Source organism: Tauraco erythrolophus, chromosome 2 (genome assembly GCF_009769465.1).
Source record: "Tauraco erythrolophus isolate bTauEry1 chromosome 2, bTauEry1.pri, whole genome shotgun sequence".
NCBI lineage: Eukaryota > Metazoa > Chordata > Aves > Musophagiformes > Musophagidae > Tauraco > Tauraco erythrolophus.
The window spans coordinates 30,762,254-30,782,313 of record NC_141466.1 but is presented as its reverse complement, the minus strand read 5'-3'; the positions used below and the strand labels follow the sequence as shown (position 1 = coordinate 30,782,313).

The 20,060-nt window shown below is 46.0% G+C and overlaps 1 protein-coding gene across 2 annotated transcripts in view; it reads right to left on the bottom strand.

The window, feature by feature from the left end:
- Positions 1-319: 319 nt before the first annotated feature.
- LOC104383614 (gamma-aminobutyric acid receptor subunit rho-1) overlaps positions 320-20,060 on the bottom strand; it is a 32,856-nt gene continuing 13,115 nt past the window's right edge. Inside the window, exons 2-10 of one of the 2 annotated variants that reach the window (XM_086608201.1) lie at positions 17,280-17,333; positions 15,488-15,594; positions 14,052-14,119; positions 8,378-8,601; positions 5,457-5,539; positions 4,071-4,211; positions 3,461-3,613; positions 1,441-1,637; positions 320-607 (exon numbers count right to left, since the gene is read on the bottom strand). In XM_086608201.1, coding sequence (XP_086464327.1) covers positions 320-607; positions 1,441-1,637; positions 3,461-3,613; positions 4,071-4,211; positions 5,457-5,539; positions 8,378-8,601; positions 14,052-14,119; positions 15,488-15,594; positions 17,280-17,333 — 1,315 coding nt within the window. The remainder of the gene's footprint in view (positions 608-1,440; positions 1,638-3,460; positions 3,614-4,070; positions 4,212-5,456; positions 5,540-8,377; positions 8,602-14,051; positions 14,120-15,487; positions 15,595-17,279; positions 17,334-20,060) is intronic. The other variant, XM_086608202.1, reaches the window with a different exon arrangement.

The window sequence follows — 20,060 nt, the reverse complement described above, 5'->3', positions numbered from 1 at the left end:
CCATATATAAGCAACTGGCAATTATAGTCACTTGTTAAAATAGTTTACAGTGGCCTTTGAGGCACAAGAAGGAACATAGCACAACTTTAAATAAGTATAAAGTTTTAGATTGTATATCCTATATTTTGCTGAAATGTGAAACTTGCACAATTATTTATGCCACAGATAAGTTGCATCTAATAAAAAACCAATTTAAATCCTGAACAGAAATCAATCTTCCTTCCAATTGAAACAATTCTTCGTTTTCTTTCTGTTAGCCTATGAGACGGTGCTTTCCTTTAACGTTGCAATGCTCTGTGACTACAGAAGTTATGTACATTTACGAAAAAATAGACCAATATATCAAATTAAATAGAATATATGCACCAGGGAATATTATCCTGGAGTACTTGTCGATGGCATGCGTGTCGATCCGCATACTGACGTATCTCTGGTTTTTCCTCCTGCCCGAGCCCCTCTCAGACCCCAGTGCCAGCTGCACCATCATCCGGTCTTGTTTGTCGCCGTTCTCAGACACGTAGTGCCCCAGTTCGTTCACATCCCCGTCGTTGTAGCTGCCGTCCATCATCATGGGCCGCGGCTGAGGTAGGCTGCACGCGCAGGGAAGCTGTGGACACAGGTAAGCGCAGGGTGGTTTTGAGTTGTGTCCAGACATAGACAGACGTCCCTTTTCTCCTTACAAAAGCGGAGGAGGGGACAAGCCTGGGGATTTCAGGCTGCTGAGGCACAAAAAGGAGAATGAGAGGATGGAGCTGGGCAGCAGCTTTTTGCTTCTCCATTTCCATGTTGGCAAGACACAGCACAGTCAGGGACAGAAAGGGGCTGTCTGTGGAAAAGCTCATGTGGCTTAAGCATAGCTATCAGGGCGTAAATAAAGGTTGGACCCGGACCTTGCATCTGAGAAAATCCGAGAAGAAGGCAGAGGGAACCCACAAGGAGGAATGTATCAGGCTTGCCCCATTTGAAAAGAAGAGCTTAGGTTATAATTTGATGTAACAAAGGCGGAAGGGGGAAGTTTGGACCTCTCTGTGTGTAAGTTCAGACTGTGCCTGGAAAAAGGTGAGGGAAATCTGCCATGTTATCTGAAACCCAAAGCACAGTATCCATCTGGTGCTATTCACAGGCTTGGATCTTCAGCACAAAAAAATATTTAAAGGTAAAATCCTAAACCCTGTCCCGTTTCTACCGGCAGTGGAGGGCTATATATGGAGGGACTGAGTGCCCTCAGACTGAAGAAAGAGCAGTGAGTGCGGGTGTGGGTTGTCTGTAGCAAATCTTTATAACCAGGAATGCCTCACTGCTGGTGTCTTGCATGCACACTGCATTCTCCCCAGGCAGCTGAGAGCATCACGCTGTGGTTGCAAACTTCTGAACATTTCCTGACATTTGCCACACCTTTTCCCAGGGGCATAAAGCCACATCAGAGATAGAAAAGCTCACCTTGTCCCGGAGTTTCCTCTCCTTCCGCTCTTGCACCGTAGTCAGGTAATTCACTGCTGCATATTCCAGCACCGAGAGGAAGACGAACACAAAACTGACCCACAGGTAAATGTCCACTGCTTTGATGTAGGAAACACGGGGCATGGAGGCGTTCACCCCAGTGATGATCGTGGACATGGTCAGCACGGTGGTTATCCCTGGGAATACACCAGCAGAGAGCCCATAAGGCACTTTCAAACCAGTCTTCATTGCAAATACAGCTGTTGTTAACAATTTCCTGACATCTGAATTTACGTTGCAGTATTGTCTTTCACATTTGGGCAATGGGTTTCACTACCTGAGTGAAATCAGGCAGCCCTGATTTCAACTGGGGTTTTCTTGTCTTTTCAGTGAAAACAGCTCTAGTTCTGGTCTCAAGATATTGCTAGCCAGGTTCCCCACCACACCATCAGCCTCCCATCCCACAGACAGGCAGCAGCACTTTGACCCTGCCCTGGCTGTGACCCACCTCTGGGCTCAGGACAGTCCCTGGAGGGGTACAAGTACACTGCGTTGGACTCAATGATCCTTGCGGGTCCCTCCCAACTCAGGCTATTCTATGACTCCATGATTCTGAGTATCTCAGCTTATAGTTCAACCCCTTCACAGCATGGGCACTAGCTCAGCCTGTCTCCTCCTGCTTCCACCAGGTTCCCCAGGCCTGTGTTTTCCTCTGCTCCTGGGAAGTCCTGCTTTGTGGAAAGTCACACAAGTCACCAGCCAGCTCCCAAGCCTGGTCTGTGCCTGGAGCAAAAGCAGAGGCCAACAGGGGCTCCACAGGGCAAGCGACCCCACGCTACACCATGGGCGAGCACAAGGAGCACATCAGCAAGGGCAGGAGCCCCTGTAGTTCGGTGTCATCCTGGCTCTGTGGCCCTCTTATTTAAGGAGCTAATTATGTCACATTAATGATGCCTTTGAAAGTTGAGATTAGGTATATAAGCACAAAGGATTGAATTCACAGGAGTATATAGGTGCTAAAAAGTACTGCTAAAGGCAGTGTCTACATCTCCCAAAAAGCTATGGCCCAAACACTGATGTTCCTTTTACTGATGTCTCAAGGCAATGGATGCTGTTTCTAAACACAGATATGGATAACTGCCCCGTGCCATCTCTGTTACACCTCTATCCCTGGAAGTGTTCAAGGCCAGGTTGGATGAGGCTTTGGGCAACCTGGTGTAGTGGAGGGTTTCCCTGCCCATGGCAGGGTGGTTGGAACTAGATGATCTTTGAGGTCCCTTCCAACCCTAACCATTCTATGATTCTATGATTCTATATATTCTCTCCACTGAGGAACATAATTTTAACAACAAATAAAATCCTGAGGTGTGTTGCCTGGAGTAAGTGGAAGCAAGTTTGGGCTCAAAGTCTGCAAAAATACAAACAGCACTTTGCTAAGGGAAAAGCATTCACTTTAGAAGAAGGTTTGTATCCATAGCATAGTTCTGCTCCCATGGTGACTCGTCTGACATATGGCTTTATCTGGCTGAAAGACGCTGCAAAAGGGGAAGCTGAATCCCTCACGCTGCACTGTAAATTAATTTAACAAGTTGAACAACACAGCTCAGCTGACTGTTTCCCCCACCCTCCCTCCTCTAGCAAAACTCCATAAACTGAAATTTTGTCAGGGCTCCTAATTTTCACATTCTTGCTCACTGAAGTCTCTGAAGGATACTGACACTTTGGTTCTATGTGTGCCCTGTCTCTTTTAACAGCCTCAAAAGCAGAGGGGATGTTTGCTCTCTGATTTGCACCGCATGCAGCTAGCGCTTGTGCAAGCAGGGAAGGCAATTCTCTCGGCACCGCAGATGGAGAGCAGGTACCAGGGCCAGTCCCTGGCAGGAGACACACACATGGGGCATAGCTGATTTCCATGCCACAATGCAGGGGCAGTGCCTGGCACAGGATTTTTGTCTTGATGGTCAAGGCTGCAGTTGCAGCAATTATCTCGTAAGTCTGCTGGCTACAAGACTGTTTTTACCTAACGGAACTCTAGCAGGAACTGCTCGACGATCAATCCAGAAGGAAACCCAGGACAACATGACCATGAGGGTGGCAGGGAAGTAGGTTTGGAGCAAGAAGAAGAAGATGTGTCGACGTAAAGTGAAGTTTATATAGAGGCGATTGTACCACCCTGTATAACAGAGAGAAGGAAAAAGAGAAGTCACACTAACATCAAACTACTTCCAGAGAAGATGATGTTGTGTCAGGGGAATAGCACCTCATTTGCTTAGCAAAACACAGCTAATGACCACAGATGATTGCAGTTTACAGAGAAGACTCCTTACTGAACCAACTATCAAAGTCAAAGTGCCTCTCAGGACTACATCTTCCAGAGAAGACAAGATAACATGTGTACCTGGAGTGTTTAATTCATGTTAAGGCTTGGTGTGATCTTGAAGAGGGATTGCCTTTCAAGACTACATAACCATCAAGAGGGAAGTGTGTCAGGGACAGCAGCCTTGGCATGGAAGAGAGGCAGGGCCACAGGGAGACCTCCCAATAAACGATACTCCACAGCCAAGGTGGAGAGGAACGATTTGCACCTCTTCTTCCCCAGCCCACTCCCTGGCAAGCACTCCAGTACTCACCTGTGCTGCTGTAAAAGGCGAGCTTTGTGGTGGTGTGAAACTCCTGGATCAGGAACTGGGAGAGCGATATCCTCTCATCTGTTTTTAGGGAATCGTTCCCATTCTTCCAGTAGAGCATGAGGTCGTCTTCAGTGTAGGCATCTAGGGGAGGAGAGCAAACCTCAGTGCAGTGCACTGAGCCAGCTTCTATTGCATCCACAGCCCAGGGCGTGCCCACACACCTTCCAGGCTACCTGTGAGGTCCTAGCTGAAAAGGCCAAATTTCATCGCCCAGCTGAGAGCTGCAGGGATAGTGGGTATGACTGTGGCAAGGACTGGACTAGCTCATTGTCACAGCCCTCAGGCCTGGTGTGTTTTGTAAACCCTTCTGTTTGTCTAAACATAATTTCACACACATAATATGCACGTCAGGTAACCCACCACACAGGAACTTGAAAAACTTTCCCTTATAATCATCCTAAAATCAGAAATAAAGGAAAGGAGACTTACAGGAAAGAAACTACTCGGGGTAAAGTGGTGTCGTGGTTTCAGCTATGACAGGAGGAACAGGCTATTAACAGTCTGTGGCATGTGGGAGGACAAACTCTGGGGTAAACTTTCTGCCTGTGATGCACACATGAATGTTACAGGTCTTCGTTTTTAACACATGTGGAAACGTTAATAGTAATGTTAATCCTTTCAGATGGGGTTTTGTAACAATGTTTCCCAGAGAGGGAGAAAAAAATTGCACATAAATATATTAAAACAGAATTAAAAGTACAAATTCCTTATTGCAAGCTTAGAAAGGAGAATAAAAAGCTCCTAAAAAGCTACAAGTTAAAATGCCTCGGTATGAAATCCAGCCAATTCATGTGTGTGTCATACTTGAGACAAAGGAGCTATGTGCGGGTATAAGCTGGGCTTATCTCACATAGGTGTAAAAAATGTAAGAGGAAGGTGACTCATGTTTCTGCCCTGTCATGGTTTCTATACCACGGATGAGCAGATGGTGCACACAAAGGGCACAGGCCCAGTTATTTATGTGTTTGAGGGCACCTGGGCAAGAGGTGGACTTGCCGGGGACTGCCAACCTGCAGGCAAGCGGCTCAGGGTCCTGTGAGGACAAGGTGGCAGTGGGGCAGCCTGGCTGGCTTTCAGGGACACTGCCAAGAGAGCACTCTCAGCTGGTGTTTAGAAACACTTAATTGATGCAAATATCGTCTACTTCCAGCAAAAAAATATGGGCAGGAGTTTTTCTTAGTGTTGAAGTCTGCTGCCCTTGGTTAGAGCTCCCATGAATGTGGCAGCAGTTTCATTATTGGTATAATTCTTGATATAATTAAACAAGTTTGAGTGCCCATGGAGTGCAGCCCTTGGCTACCCTCCCTGTGCCTCCACTTTACTTACAGCTTTCAATCTCCAGGGAACAAGTCTGTGTGTCCAGGGGAAAGCGACTAAAATCCATGTTGCACATTGCCGTTACTGTGACTCTAGGAATAATAAAGATCAGCCCATTAAAAACTTTTCCTCTCATATGACTGAAAAATAGTTAAGCTGTAAGTTTTGGTTTTTATTAAGTAACTATCTGGACAGTAACAGTCCACTGAAAATAAATACCTTCCGTTCAGCTAAAGCCATTCCACTTAAGCTAAAGCTATTTCTTTTTCTCAGCAAACTACTGCTGGAAAAGATGACTGGAAAGCTAGGCCACTAGAAATTACTACTAGATGACAAAAATAATGGAGAAGAAAATGGAAAAGAGCAGCGAGGGCACCTTTTCCTCTTTGACTATCAGCAAACTTCTCTCCACAGAGATTTGTCCTTCCAACAGATGTTTTGTACGATAAAATAATTTACATTTATCAAAGCCATCCTAGTGCCTTGAGGGATGCAGGTAATTTCTCCACACACTGTGAGTTTCCAGCTGCTCAATGAGAAGACGGTGATCACCTCTGGGTATCAGCCACCAGAGGGCACAGGCAGTACCTCGAGTTAGGGCTGGAGCTGGTAAGCAAGAGAGATCACTGAAATGCTCTGCTCCATCAATCAAAAGCTCGAATCTTGCTATAGTCTGATTATCTCATTTCTAATAGCATAATTTTGTGTTTGCACTGAAAACATCCATAAATCTTGACTCAACTGGCTTTAACTCTAGGGAAGTAAATGAAAATAGAAGTATAAATCATAATTGGAAAAGAATTAATGAATTATAGCAAGGCTAATGTTAGACAGGTGTCTCACATAATGATAAACACAAGATGCAGTCCCTTATGTTAGCAGTTCTTTTTCATATGCAGGTTCCCCCTGATGTTGCTTTCCTATCTGGATTTAGTCTTTGAGTGAAAGTACTTGGCTCAGATTTGTTGTTTAGATACCAGTGATGTGTACAACGGTTTCCAAGACAAGAGAAGACAAAGAATCTTAAAAAAGCAGACAGCAATTAATCTACAGGCGAAGGCATTCAGCAAAGGCAGTCAGTCAGTAACAACCTTTTTGCTCTTAAGGGGAGACCAGCATTCATAGTTTCCCAGCATTCATAAAGCACTCCAACCTGCAGTTGTCACTGAATAAAATAAGGAAACCCTCTTAATTTGCTATTCAAGATGTGCACCACCATTCTGTGCGGGACAGTTGTTTAAGCACAAGACTGTGGGTGGCAGGATCTGAGTAGTTTGATACTGTTCTGTTCTCATCTTCCTTAGACAACCATAAATGCATGCAACGCAGATGACTGATATCATGCAGCTAAACAAAAGTGTATATAGGCATGCATGCTACAGCTGAACTTCTGTCATTTTATTGAACTAAGGACCTGAGCAAACTTTGCAAAGGTCTAAGGAACACCTGAACCTTGTCTAATATGCTGAGTGAAGAAAAAGCTTTAATAATCAGAAGATAGACACTGTTCAGGCTGTGAATTCCAATGAACAATAAGATAAAAATATTAGAGAACAAGAAAATTCTTGTCAAACTGATATCCCGCAGGGAATCAAGAATTGCTTTCCTTGCCTTCCTTTCATAAAATCATAAAACATCTCAGCAGGCTGAGAAGTTGATCTCCTCACCTCATGGCAGGCTCAAATGTACCTCTGCCACTCTGAAGGTTGCTGTCTAACATACCATTAAAGACCTTCAGCCTTTCCAAGCAATATGTTATGAAAACTTATCATTAGTTGAAGTTAAATCTATGCCTCTTGCTGCTGTTGACCTCTATCAGTCAGATTTTCCTTCTTTTTTGTCCTTCAGAATACATTATCTATGAGGTGATGCTTTGTTTATTTATCATGTATTTTGCTATTTAATTGCTGTTGAGGTAATGTCAACATTCTTGCATCAGAACATTGTACAGCAATTTCCTCTCTAATAGAATTTTATGGGTCATTTGGCAATACTTGTTCTCTAACTGAATGGAGCTGCAGCCAAGAAAAATAGAAGCACTGATTTTAGATTCTTTTGGAGGTTGACAGATGTTCCCCACTTAGCATCTCCAAGTATGGAAGTGTTACTTACTAGAAAGAAAAAAATCCTAGTTTAATAATGTTCAGACTTAGGCCAGCAATGTTCTTCTCAAAGCTGATCAACGAGTCGGAAGATAAGGGAGAAGGCCAGGGTAGGGATCACCCTTCAAACTAGAGGACAACATAAAGTTTACTCAAAATGTCCCCTTCAAGGAGCTTTCATGCATTTCACATGAAATGTGAGTAAAAAGAAGAAAGAGTCAAAGTCAAGTGTTTGGGTTGCTCTAGCCACACACATGAGTCACCAGGAGCTACATACCTTCGCTCTGAAGCTTTTCCCTTCCTGTGCTGAAGGACGTTCCATCTGTTTTGTAGCTTATCATAAAGCTAAAGTTACAGTCGGTATAATTTGTACTTCATCATAATTACCTCTAAGAACAGAAATTGCACATTTTGCTAGGCCCAGAGACTTTGTTGTGTAGTGAAGTGGATAATCATAGCTGCTCTGGACTTCTGTTTAAAGCCAGACATTGCCCTCTTCCTTAGATTGTGCCTTGCCTCTTCAGCAGTAATCCATGGGAACCACAGCTCGCTGGTCCCCCGGTGAGCTGCCCCAAGGGGCTGCTGCGTCCTGCACGAGGTGAAGGGACATTGGTGGAACCATCAATGTTGGTAGAGAAATTGGCTTCCTGCGACAGGCACTTAACGAACTCACGCCAGGGCTCAAATGTCGGTGCACACTTGGCACATTCATCCCTTTTTACAGCTTTTTTTTAGTATGAAGTCATGCAAAAACACAATACAGGAATCAATTAAACCACTTTCTCTCTCACTCCACTAATAGCTTGCATTGATGGAATGCAGCTTTACCTGAGGCTATAAAGTACCTTCCCATCTGGCTGGACCCGCAGCATGACGTTGTCTGTAGTGGTGTCATGGATGAAGGAACGCTTGGAGTGGACAAAGAACATGTCAGGGACCCAGATCTTCTTCACCAGCCTGCCATCGAAGGTCATACTTTGGTTGTTGGTGCTAGGGAAGGACAGCCTCTCGTCTTTCCAGTAGTGCCTCAGGTAAAGCGTCATGGTGAAGTCCTGCAACAAACAGGCTTGTGTCACAACTTAACGCCTTATTGACTAGTAGTGACTTCTTGTCTCTGGGACAAATGACGAGCTGTAAAGCACTGTTCCTGAAGGCACATCCACTCCCTGGGCTGCAGGGGACATGACTGCCTGTAGCTTGTTTATTCCTTGGGTCAGACTGACTTACTGAGTTCAGAAATCAGAGCCCATCCAGGTGGCGAATCCACCTCTGAAATGCAGGCATTGTGTTTTGATGCCTGTGAGCCACTCTAGGGACCAAAAGGCAGACGTGCCGAGGTAGTGGGAGGTGGAGAGCGCTGCCAACCACTTAATCCCTCAACCCTAAGCTGGTGCATTTCTGGAACAGATAGTGAAGAAGTGCTTACTAGCCATGCTGCCCTCCATGCTGCTCCAGCAACTACCTTCACCTGGGCAGCCGGAGGAGGGTGCTGCAGTGGGAGCTCTTCCTCTAACGCAGCCACTGAAATGTTTTTGACTCAGTATTTGACCAAAATAGGGTTTTTTTCGTTCTTTGTCCTCACATATCATACTCTTAGGTCCGAGGCATGCGCCTTCACTTTGAGCTCTGCTGTATGTGGAGTCTGACCCTGCAGGCATGCACATTTGGGTTTGCCTTTTTCCTTATTTCAAAGGAACTCCTCACATGTCTGAAGATGAGCTCATACACAAGTGTTTATAAGCATGGTATCTTCCAGTGTAACGTAATATATTGCCCATAAACTAAGGAAAGCGTCTAAGACTGACCAATCTGCCCTGGTGTTTGAGGTAGAGGAAGTCAGGTGGGTTTGAGGTGGTTTCTTGAAATTATTTGACATTTGGATTTTTTATTCCTCACACCTTCCAAGCATTTTGAAATATGGGTATTTCTGCAGTCTTTTTTCAGTAGAAGTGATATGGTAGTTGTAGCCTATGCTATTATTATGCTAGCCACCAATATAATTCTTGGAAATGCTTTATACTGCATCAGCTGAAGGTGCCAAAGCCATTGACTGTGTAATTTCTTCTTTTTAATTTGATCCATTCTATAACGTTCTTTAACATCTTTTCCCTGTATACAAATTTATATATAGTTCTGGGAAACCTTTTACATTGACTCCTGTGTGTTAATGCGTCCTTTAAACAGTAATAAATTGACAGACATTTGTTCTCCAGAGAGAATTCAATGCCTCACTTTTTTTGCATAAAGTTACATTTATGATTGCTGTGGAAAAATCAAGTATTTTCAGCTTTCATTAGAAATTATTTACTGTTTTAGGCTATTAAACTGGGAACCACAAATTTTATAATGCATCATCTGAAAATCCCCCAAGTAACCACTGTATAATTTTTCCCTCTTCTTTTGGTCTCTTTCTCAGAGACACTATTAGCTTCTCTTTATCTTTGCAAACGAATTTCCAATCTTGGGTAACAATCTGTTTTTTCCTTCTTCCCATCTTTCCTCCAGATAAAACAGCTACCTCGCACATCCTGTGAAAGCTCTATTAATTTCAGGGTCAATGGCCTATAATAGATATTTATAAATTTTTAAATCAATTGGACAAGAAGAATCTGATTTGTGACATCCTAACAAAATTTTTATAACATCCTCTAATATTTTACCACTTTCTTGCAAATAGAAAGTAGGAGAAAAGGAAAGATTACTGTATCTAACTCCTCAAGCTTAAACTTAGGACAGAGTGAAGATCTCTGTCACTGACATCTCTTCATTTAAAAAGCAAGCAATAAACTTGCAAAGCACCATGGCCTTTTTCTTTAAAGCTGCATGAGTTAAAAAGAATTGATATATTCAATTATATTCTCCATCATTAGTTCACAAACAGACAAAATTGAACCTGAATGTTTATTTTTACCCGAGGCCATATAGTACTTTTTCTATGCTGCTGGGTTTTGCAGCACATTACACAAGGAGCTGGAGCAGTACTCAAAAACCTGGGGAAGTTGTTCAAAAATCATAGTGTTTGCTTAAAAAATGAGTAGGTTTGTTGTTTTGGGTTTTTTAACTTTAAAATCCTAAATGTTAAATTCTTTCCCTTTGCTTTCAAGTCCCAAAGCTATTCAGAGGCTCTCTGGTCACCTTCACAGGCTTTCTCATCAACCATAAGGACTGAAACCATCCTGGGAGAGGCAAAAGCTCGGAGTCCTCATGGCTGGCAGTCTGGGTGCCAAGAGCAGTGGAGACAGGGGGGACAAGTGTGGGGCTCCCCAGGGCTGGGGAGAATGTGCACTCCAGCATTGCGACCGTGCTGTACACTGCAAGTGGTCAGGTCAGTTGACTGCAGATATCCCAGCCCACCCAAAAGCTGAAATAACTGCGGTAAGAGGAGCCTGACATGCAGCTGAGGTGGCTGCCAAACTCCAACTGTGCTGCCATACAGCCACGTTCCTCCTTCAGACATGGGAGGAGGTCGAGCACAGGCTCTTTAACCCTGTGGCTGCTGATTAAGAGCACAGAGAAGTTGGAGCTTTCTGTGAAAGCTTCAGAGCTGTTTGATACACTTGTTGAAAGAGCAAAACATTTTGAAAAGTGTTATAGAATCATAGAATCACAGAATGGTTAGGGTTGGAAGGGACCTTAAAGATTATCTAGTTCCAACCCCCCTGCCATGGGCAGAGAAACCCTCCACTACACCAGGTTGCCCAAAGCCTCATCCAACCTGGCCTTGAACACTTCCAGGGATGGGGCATCCACAACTTCTCTGGGCAACCTGTTCCAGTGCCTCACTACCCTCTGAGTGAAAAATTTCTTTCTTGTATCTAATCGAAATCTCCCCTCTTTCAGTTTAAATCCATTTCCCCTTGTCCTATCACTACACGCCCTTGTAAAAAGTCCCTCTCCAGCTTTCCTGTAGGCCCCCTGTAGGTACTGAAAGGCTGCTGGATGATCACTCCGGAGCCTTCTCTTCTCCAGGCTGAACAGCCCCAAGTCTCTCAGCCTGTCTTCATAGCAGAGGTGCTCCAGCCCTCGGATCATCTTCGTGGCACCTCCTCTGGACTCGCTCCAGCAGCTCCATGTCCTTCTTATGTTGGGGACTCCAGAGCTGAACACAGTATTCTAGGTGGGGTCTCACAAGAGCTGAGTAGAGGGGCAGAATCACTTCCCTTGACCTGCTGGCCACACTTCTTTTGATACAGCCCAGGATACAATTTGCTTTCTGGGCTGCCAGCGCACATTGCCGGCTCATGTTGAGCTTCCCATCCACCAGCACTCCCAAGTCCTTTTCCTCAGGGCTGCTCTCAATCCATTCTCCGCCCAGCCTGTACTTGTGCTTGGGATTGCCCCGACCCACATGCAGGACCTTGCACTTGGCCTTGTTGAACTTCATGAGGTTCTCACAGGCCCACTTCTCCAGCCTGTCAAGGTCCCTCTGGATGGCATCCCTTCCCTCCAGCATGTCCACAATACCACACAACTTGGTGTCATCTGCAAACTTGCTGAGGGTGCACTCAATCCCACTGTCCATGTCTCCAACAAAGATGTTAAATAGCACTGGTCCCAGTACTGACCCCTGAGGAACACTGCTCGTCACAGGCCTCCACGTGGACATTGAACCGTTGACCACAACTCTTTGAGTGCGACCATTCAGCCAATTCCTTATCCACCAAGTGGTCCATCCATCAAAACCATGTCTTTCCAGTTTAGAGACAAGGATGTCGTGTGGGACAGTATCAAATGCTTTGGATAAGTCCAGGTAGATGATGTCAGTTGCTCTACCCCCATCCATCAATGCTGTAACCTCATCATAGAAGGCCACCAAATTAGTCAGGCAGGATTTGCCCTTAGTGAAGCCATGTTGGCTGTCACCAATCACCTCCTTATTTTCAACGTGCCTTAGCATAGTCGCCAGGAGGATCTGCTCCTGTATCTTGCCGGGCACAGAGGTGAGACTGACTGGCCTGTAGTTCCCTGGGTCTTCTTTTTTCCCCTTTTTAAAGATGGGGGCTGTGTTTCCCCTTTTCCAGTCACTGGGAACTTCACCAGATTGCCACAACTTCTGAAATATGATGGATAGTGGCTTAGCAACTTCATCTGCCAGTTCCCTCAGGACCCGCGGATGCACCTCGTCTGGTACCATGGACTTGTCCACCTTCAGGTTCTTAAGATGGTCTCGGACCTGATCTTGTCCTACAGTGGGCAGTTCTTCATTCTCACAGTCCCTGTCTTTGCCTTCTGTGACTTGGGCTGTGCCGCTGGAGCTCTTGCCAGTGAAGACTGAGGCAAAGAAGTCATTGAGAACCTCAGCCTTCTCCATATCCTGGGTAGCCAGGTGTCCCGTTTCCTTCCAGAGAGGGCCTACATTTTCCCTAGATTTCTTTTTATCGCTGACATATCTATAGAAGTTTTTCTTGTTGCCCTTATGTTCTTGTTACCCTTGTGTTCTGTATTGGGGTGTGGTTTTTTTTCTCTCTTCCAAAGCAAAAGCTGAGCAGCTGAGAGACTCTAGGGATGCTCTAACAGGGAAGTCTGACAAGCTCTGTGTTTTGAAACAGTGAATAAAATTGATGCAGATCTTGCAATGTACATGCAGGGCCATCTCCCGTTCCCCTCTGTGCTCCTGCTCTCCTGTACAGGCTGTTGTTTACAAGTTATGTATGCATGTAAAATCTTCCCATGGAAAATCTCCTGCAGAAATCACACCTTACTTTCAGCAGTGCTTTGTGATGAAATAAGCCCCTCCAGCAAAAATCATCAAGGCCAAAATCTGAGTCACTTCGAGAACGTTCAAAAACTGACTATTTTCACATTACTAATTGTGTGGCTGAAAACAAAGGACAGAGACTCAGTAAGGAATTCAGCCTGTGCAGAGAACCAGCATCAGTCCTGCGTGCCCCTGAAATCCTTCTTCAGCATCAGGGCGAAAATACAGGGTGATATGACTGCTAATGCATTAAAGGCAGGCTCAGGAGAAACCTCTCTGCTCCGAGCTTGTTCTGGCTGCCCTATTGAGACCAGGACTTACCAGTCTGAACCAGTGTTGCTCTCAGGATGGCTACAGGGCTTCTGACTGAGACCTAGCTGGCCCCTGACCACCTTAGAACATGGCCAAAGTGAGGCTGTCTGTAGTATATCAAAGTGCCTTAAAACTAACACATTAATTGGTCTCCTCAGAGCTTTTAAACATGTTATCGCTTTTTAAGAAAATGTAAAAACCCATATCCTTTGGGACAGTCTTAGCAGTGTTGTATCAGTTTGTCCTAGAGAAAAGAAAATGTCAGATTTCTACCTTCTGCTTCAAGGGAGATGAAATGGCAGCATGAGGTCAATAGAAGTAATCGTCGGCAGATTCAGGTCTAACTTGAATCTGCCTCTCAGAGGCTGTGGAGTGGAGGTATTCAAACCCCACAGGCACAAACCCCACACAGCCTCCTCTAGCCAGTCCTGCTCTCAGTGGGGACTTGGGCTAGATAGTCCCATCTGACCCTAGTCCTTCTGTGACTCTTACCATGTCCACCTCAGAAATGCTGTCCAGACTTTCAACTTGGACATCCACCCCAACAGGAATTGCAGGGCCTGAGGGAAGAAAATTGAAAGTTGAGAAAGTATAAATTTGGTGAGACAAAGTAATCCTCTGGCTTTCACATCTTAGAGAGAAAAATACATGTTCAGTCTGAAATAGAAACAACAGTAAACCAATTGAAAATAGAAATGATTTGAATTCATAGCAAAACCTCCTAATAATAAGCAAAATCAGCAATGAGACTGACCTATTACTGACTTTCTCTTTTAATTATGCCATCCTGCTCACACCCCTCCCAAATTTAAAAGCCCTGTCTCTAGCACTTGAGTCGAGGGCTCACCAGACAGATGCCCAGTAGAGCATCCATTCACATGAAGAGGAACAGTGCACGGATAAGGCAATGTGGGAGGGCTACTCCAAATTTTTCCCGCACTGCTTCCGCTCTCCTCTCCGGCCAAAAACATCCCTGAGAGCTACTCCATGTACTTGGCTTTCACATCACTCAGTGCTTGGCTGTGGAAAAGACAGGGTGACAGAAGGGGATGCGTTACAGGACACAGGCATGTGCCACCTAGTGTGGGGCTCCGAAGGGGAAGGGTTCAGCTGTGACCTCAGGTGATAGGAATTTCAATCTTTTTTTCTCCTCCAGACTTTGACTAGCCCCTCACATACCTCTGGCAATTACAGTACAAGAGATCTATCAACATAAATAGTGCTCACATTAGCAGACTGCTATGAAACTGAAACCTTTTTAAATTAATTGAACATGCTGGTATTTGGTATATTGAGCATTTAGCAATAAAATCTTCTTCCATCAGAGTATATAATGGTATCCTGGATTTGAATGACCATCTGTCAGCCAGAAAGGGTAGATAAATTACAACATTCTCTAATCCGATGGGCTGAAAGAAAACGTGTTCTCCTTCATCCATTTCCCTGAAAGCTTAGGTAACCCTAGCACACAGCCACAAAACTGTGAGCAAGCATTAAAACACAACAGTCAAAATATTTTATTTTGGGTTATAAATGAAATGGCCAGATCAGTAAGTGTGGTATGAGATTTGATTATGCACACACATCACCATAGTAAGATGAAATCTTAGAATTTCCCCATTATCCAGGAATAAACATAAGGTGTATTTGCAGATGTTTATCAGAAGAAAGCGTCACCGAATACCAGGAATATTGTATTACCTGTAATTACATTTCCATGCCTTTGAGTATGCTATTTGCTCATCCAAGGAAGGCTACTTCCCTGCACCCCTATCCCCCTGAGCATGTAATGAATTCACAATACAAAATAACAAAATGAGAGACAGAAAAGGCTCTGTGTCAATCTGCTTGTTCACTTGAATGCATGTTACAGTATAAAGAAGTGACAGTGTAAAACAGGAACAGTGACAAACGTGCACGCTTCGTACCTCCAAAGCCTGGTCTCATGCTGAAGTCATGGTCATCTATTCGCAGCAGCTGCTCTGACTTTGTCAGCGGAGATTTGGTAATGTCCGGGCTTCGTTTTAGGATTGGGCTACCAGGAAGAGAGAAGCACAGCTATGAGCCCTGACCAGTGCCCGTGAGAAGCACACACCCGCTTCACTCCGTTACTCCTTAGGCCATAACCACGCAATTGCTTGCAGTGGTTGCCAACGTGGTGTTAAAAAATTATTCCTGCACTCAACATACAGCTTAGGCACCTGTGATAATTCTGCAACTGAGAAAACATTTGTTTTGTGACTTTTTGTCTCTCTAAAACTATCTCTGCTTGTAGCACAGTTTGGGGGCAACCATTGAAATGTGCGGGCTGGAGGAATAGTGTGCATGGGTAAGGGGGGAAATGGAAACAGGGAAGAAGCATTTCTGACATTGATTTAGGATGGGGCGTGAGGCCAGGAATTAGGGAAACAATATATCAAATAAGCTACTGGCTGTTGCCCAGGAACAAAATGGACACAGGCTGGGATGGAAGCCAGGAGGCAGGCCATCCCCTAACTTGGGATAAAATGATTAGCTCCTGCCCCAGATTTCTAATGAGGATAAAAGGGAGCATTAAAAACCAAGGAGGTCTCTGAGCATTAAAGAGCTTGAGAGGGTCTTTTCAGAAGCTGTTAGAGTTGCACCAAACACTGGAAAGAAGATGCTCTGCTCCTCCTCCACATCCGAGGCGCAAAATACTGTTCAGCACTCCAGTGCTTTGGCGGAGATGGTGGTGGCGGCAGCTCCTTGGTTGCTCCATCATGTAGGTGAAGCCTTGCTGCCCTCAGAGCCAGCTGCATGCCAGCCACTCAGGTAGCAGGAGGGCTCAAAAGCAGGAGGGGAAGTTTTGCTGGTTCTCAGTTTGAGAAAAGATGGCATGCTCAGAGAGGCACTTGTCTGAAGATACACAAGACAAGGCAGAAATAGACCAAAGGAAAACAGGACAACAAAGAAACTTGATGGGGAACATGTTCCTGAGACCAAGTTCCTCCTAAATGAGACTGCTTAGCCATGCTGTGCTTCTCACAGGCTCATGGGCAGTTGTACCACAAGAAGCCAATACAACAATCTCCTACTAGAGACCAGCAGTGTTACCAGTAACTCATCTCACAAACCCAGAGCTTTATCTGGACTATGGAGTATCTTAGAAAGATGCTTAGTCTCAGTTTAATAATTTCTAGGAGTGGTGAGTCATCTACCTTCATCAGTGAGTTCTTCTGGCCATGAATTATCCCTCAGGCATTTTAAAAGGTGGCCCTTGCTTCTGCTTTAGGTTTAGTTCAGCCTCTGAAAGACCTGTGGCATTGTGAGCATGCATCAGAGAAGGTTTATACCCGGCTGAGAGGGAGGAGCGGTATTAGGAGATCTCTTGCAAAACCTTCAACATTTGTGAGCAGGCTTGACTGTGCTCAGAAAGGCGCTTTCTCCCTGGCAGTGGCTGAGGGAGGGACAAGAGGTGCGATGAAGACCCTGTGGAGAGGGGCTCAGCTTTGCAGAAGGGATGCTTGGAGGGAAGGTGCCCGCTTGCACAGCATGGGTGACAAAAACCACGGAGCAGCGCAACGCGAAGCCTAAGAGGCCACGGAAAATGGCTGTGGTATTACCCCCCCACCTCCATGAGCGTGCTGGGCAACGCGGCTTCCTCCAGGGCCGCTGGATCCTGCTCATGGCACGACCCCTACCTAACCACAACTGCCGTGCCCGAGCGGTGTCCCCTGCCCCCCGGCGGGTTGTGCCTACCTGCCCTGCTTGTGCGCCTCGCCGGGGGCCTCCCGCCTCTGCCGCTGCGGCCGGCTGCGCGGAAACAACGGGAAAAAGGAGAGCTGAGACAGGCGGCCACGGGCGGGTGGGCGAGGACGTGGGGAGGGAAACGCGGTGGGAAGCACCGGAGCCCCGCGGCGTTACCTTCTGTCACAGGTGCGGAATGGCTCTTACCTTTTTTTTTTTTTTTTTTAATTACCTTTTTAGCGAAGCTTGGCGTCACGGCGGAGGGGCCGGAGGACGGGCGTGCCGGGGACTCACAGCCAGGACAGGACAGGACAGGACGGGACGGATGGAGGGGAACGATGGTTTTTGCAAGGTGGGACACCGCTGCTTCTGACTGCCCGGCAAAAGCCCCGGACGGGCGGTTGCCCCCCGCCCCCCTCCTGCCGTCCCCCGCCGTGCCGGCGCGCCGGGGGCTCTGGAGATAAGCAGGTCCCGGCCGGCGGAGAGCGCAGCCATCGCGTCTGCTCGCCAGAGGCAGCTGGCTACTTTCACGAGAAGAAAAATATTTTCAAAGTATTCCAGGAAGAGAAAAAGTAAAAAACTGTGGCAGCATTTGCTTGTGGTTTCACACTGTCTCCCGGCTGGCTGTCAAGAAAGCTCCTCTCGGGTGTTCAGCAAGTATTTTATTTTATCATTAAAGGAAAGAATACTGCTTTCAGCAGTCTGCTAGCCTGGCTAAAAGTAACATTTTAAACATTTAACAGTTCTAACTCATCTTTAACTAAAAGTTTAAAAAATAGCTTCTCTCTGTAATAAATCCTAATTTAATGGGGGATTAGGGACGGTTGGACTGGATGATCTCTAAGGTCTTTTCCAACCGAGAAATCTATGAATCTATGAATCTCTCACCAGCTCTGGTACAGTATGGTGAGATTTTTTTGCCCATTAACATACATTTCAAATCCCACTCGAGATTTACAAAGGCAACACTCCTTTTGCAGTAACAAGTGTCACCAGCTGAGCACCATCATCCCTTTGGTGAGTGGCGGTCGAACCCCCGGCCTCTCAGGATGTTTTCTTCTTAGGCTGGGAACTCCCTGAAAACCAAGAGAACTGGAGGGAAATTCACCTTCCTGCTGCCACAGCGAAGCAGACAACCTCCACATCGCCCACACTAGGACGGGCATACTGGCTATATCACTGACTCGCCCTGAAGCGAAGTGTTGGCCGAGTGGGATTTGTTTTTTTCCAGAATCTGCTCTGTGCTTCCCAGAGGAGGCCTGGGAATAAGCCCTCAGGCTGACCACCGCTTTGGGGAGCCTTAGGCCACGCAGCACCATTGCTATTGCAAGGAGCAGCTCCTTTGGCGCTGCTTGGACCTGGACATTGTGCAGAAAAATGCACCTGGCAATGCAAAATGCATTTTCTGGAGTCTTCAGCCTTGTCAATATGCCCTTGGGCTGCTGCTGATGTGTCTTGCTGCTGCTCGCTTCTCATCCGCTGGCCATCAGGAAGTAATTTCACGTGTTTTGGGGATAAGGAGACTCTGGTGACAAGTTGACCTACTTACATGACTTTAAAGTGCCCTAGTAAACTCTTGGCTGTTCAGGAGTTCAAACAGGGATGAAGCAGGGCACATTCTTGCAATCTCTAATTTTCATTTCTCTTCATAGAGCTTATCTAATGCTTCATGTTGGCTGTGGCCCTATGCTGCTATCCTGGTTTTAGCTGGGACAGAGTTAGCTCTTCTTTTTAGCAGCTAGAAGAGCTCCGTGTTTTGGTTTTACTCAGAGGCTTGCTCTGAGAAGAATGTTGATAGCAAGCTGATGTTTGTAGTTGGCACTGAGGTCTCAAGGACTTTTCAGCTTGCCGTGTTCTTGCCAGTGTGCAGGAGCACAACAGGATAAGGGGGGAGCATAGCTGGGACAAGGGGGCCACGATTACCCTTGTGATTTGTGGTGGAACTTAAGATTGAGGCCAAACTGGCCAATTAGTATTCCATATCATGCAGCGTCATGCCCAGTATAAAAGTGAGGGTCAACCGGAGAGAAGGGCTTTTTGCCCTTTCGAGACTCTCACTTTCGGACTCTCGGGGTGCTTTCTCTCTGTCTCCCTCTCTGTCTCGGGGCCTCGCATTCATCTGAGATTGCAGCTTTGGGACAAGATGGGCTTTGGATAAGAGGGGGTGGTAAGCATCTACACTGTGTAGTACTTGTCTGCATTAAATTGTTCTTATCTCAACCCACGGGTTTCCCGTTTTCTCCTTTAATTCTCTCCCTCATCCCTGGGGTGGGGGAGGGTGAGTGAGCGACTGTGTAGGGTTTGGTTGCTGGAGCGGCCTAACTCACGACAGCTGCCTATCAAGGGAGCCTTCAAGGATTCATGGCTAAATCCTCCCCATCCTCTGCACCCAGAAAATCCAGGTGGTTCCTGTTATTTTTTCCAGGTAATTCTCCACTGCCTCTAAACTAAACTTTATTTCCTTATCATAAACCAGTGCAAAATGTCCCCCATGTTCCAGCCATGGCAGGAGACTGATCATTTGTGCTTTGGTTTGGCTCCTTCACTTCTTTTTGCCAGTCCCATTCCTCTTGTCACAGCTTTGAGGCTACCGAGCCTCCCCGATTTCCTGCCTCCTTTTGTGGCAGCAAAACATTTTTACCTCTTGCCAGTAATTCCCCAGTTACTGTGATTTGAAGCCCCATTTCTTTCTACTCAATAAATAGCTTTTCTGGTCCAGTTCCTGGGGATTGCTCTGCTGGCGAAGTGATCAGTGGCAGCTCCATCACGGGACCCCATTAGCCTGCCTGTTCA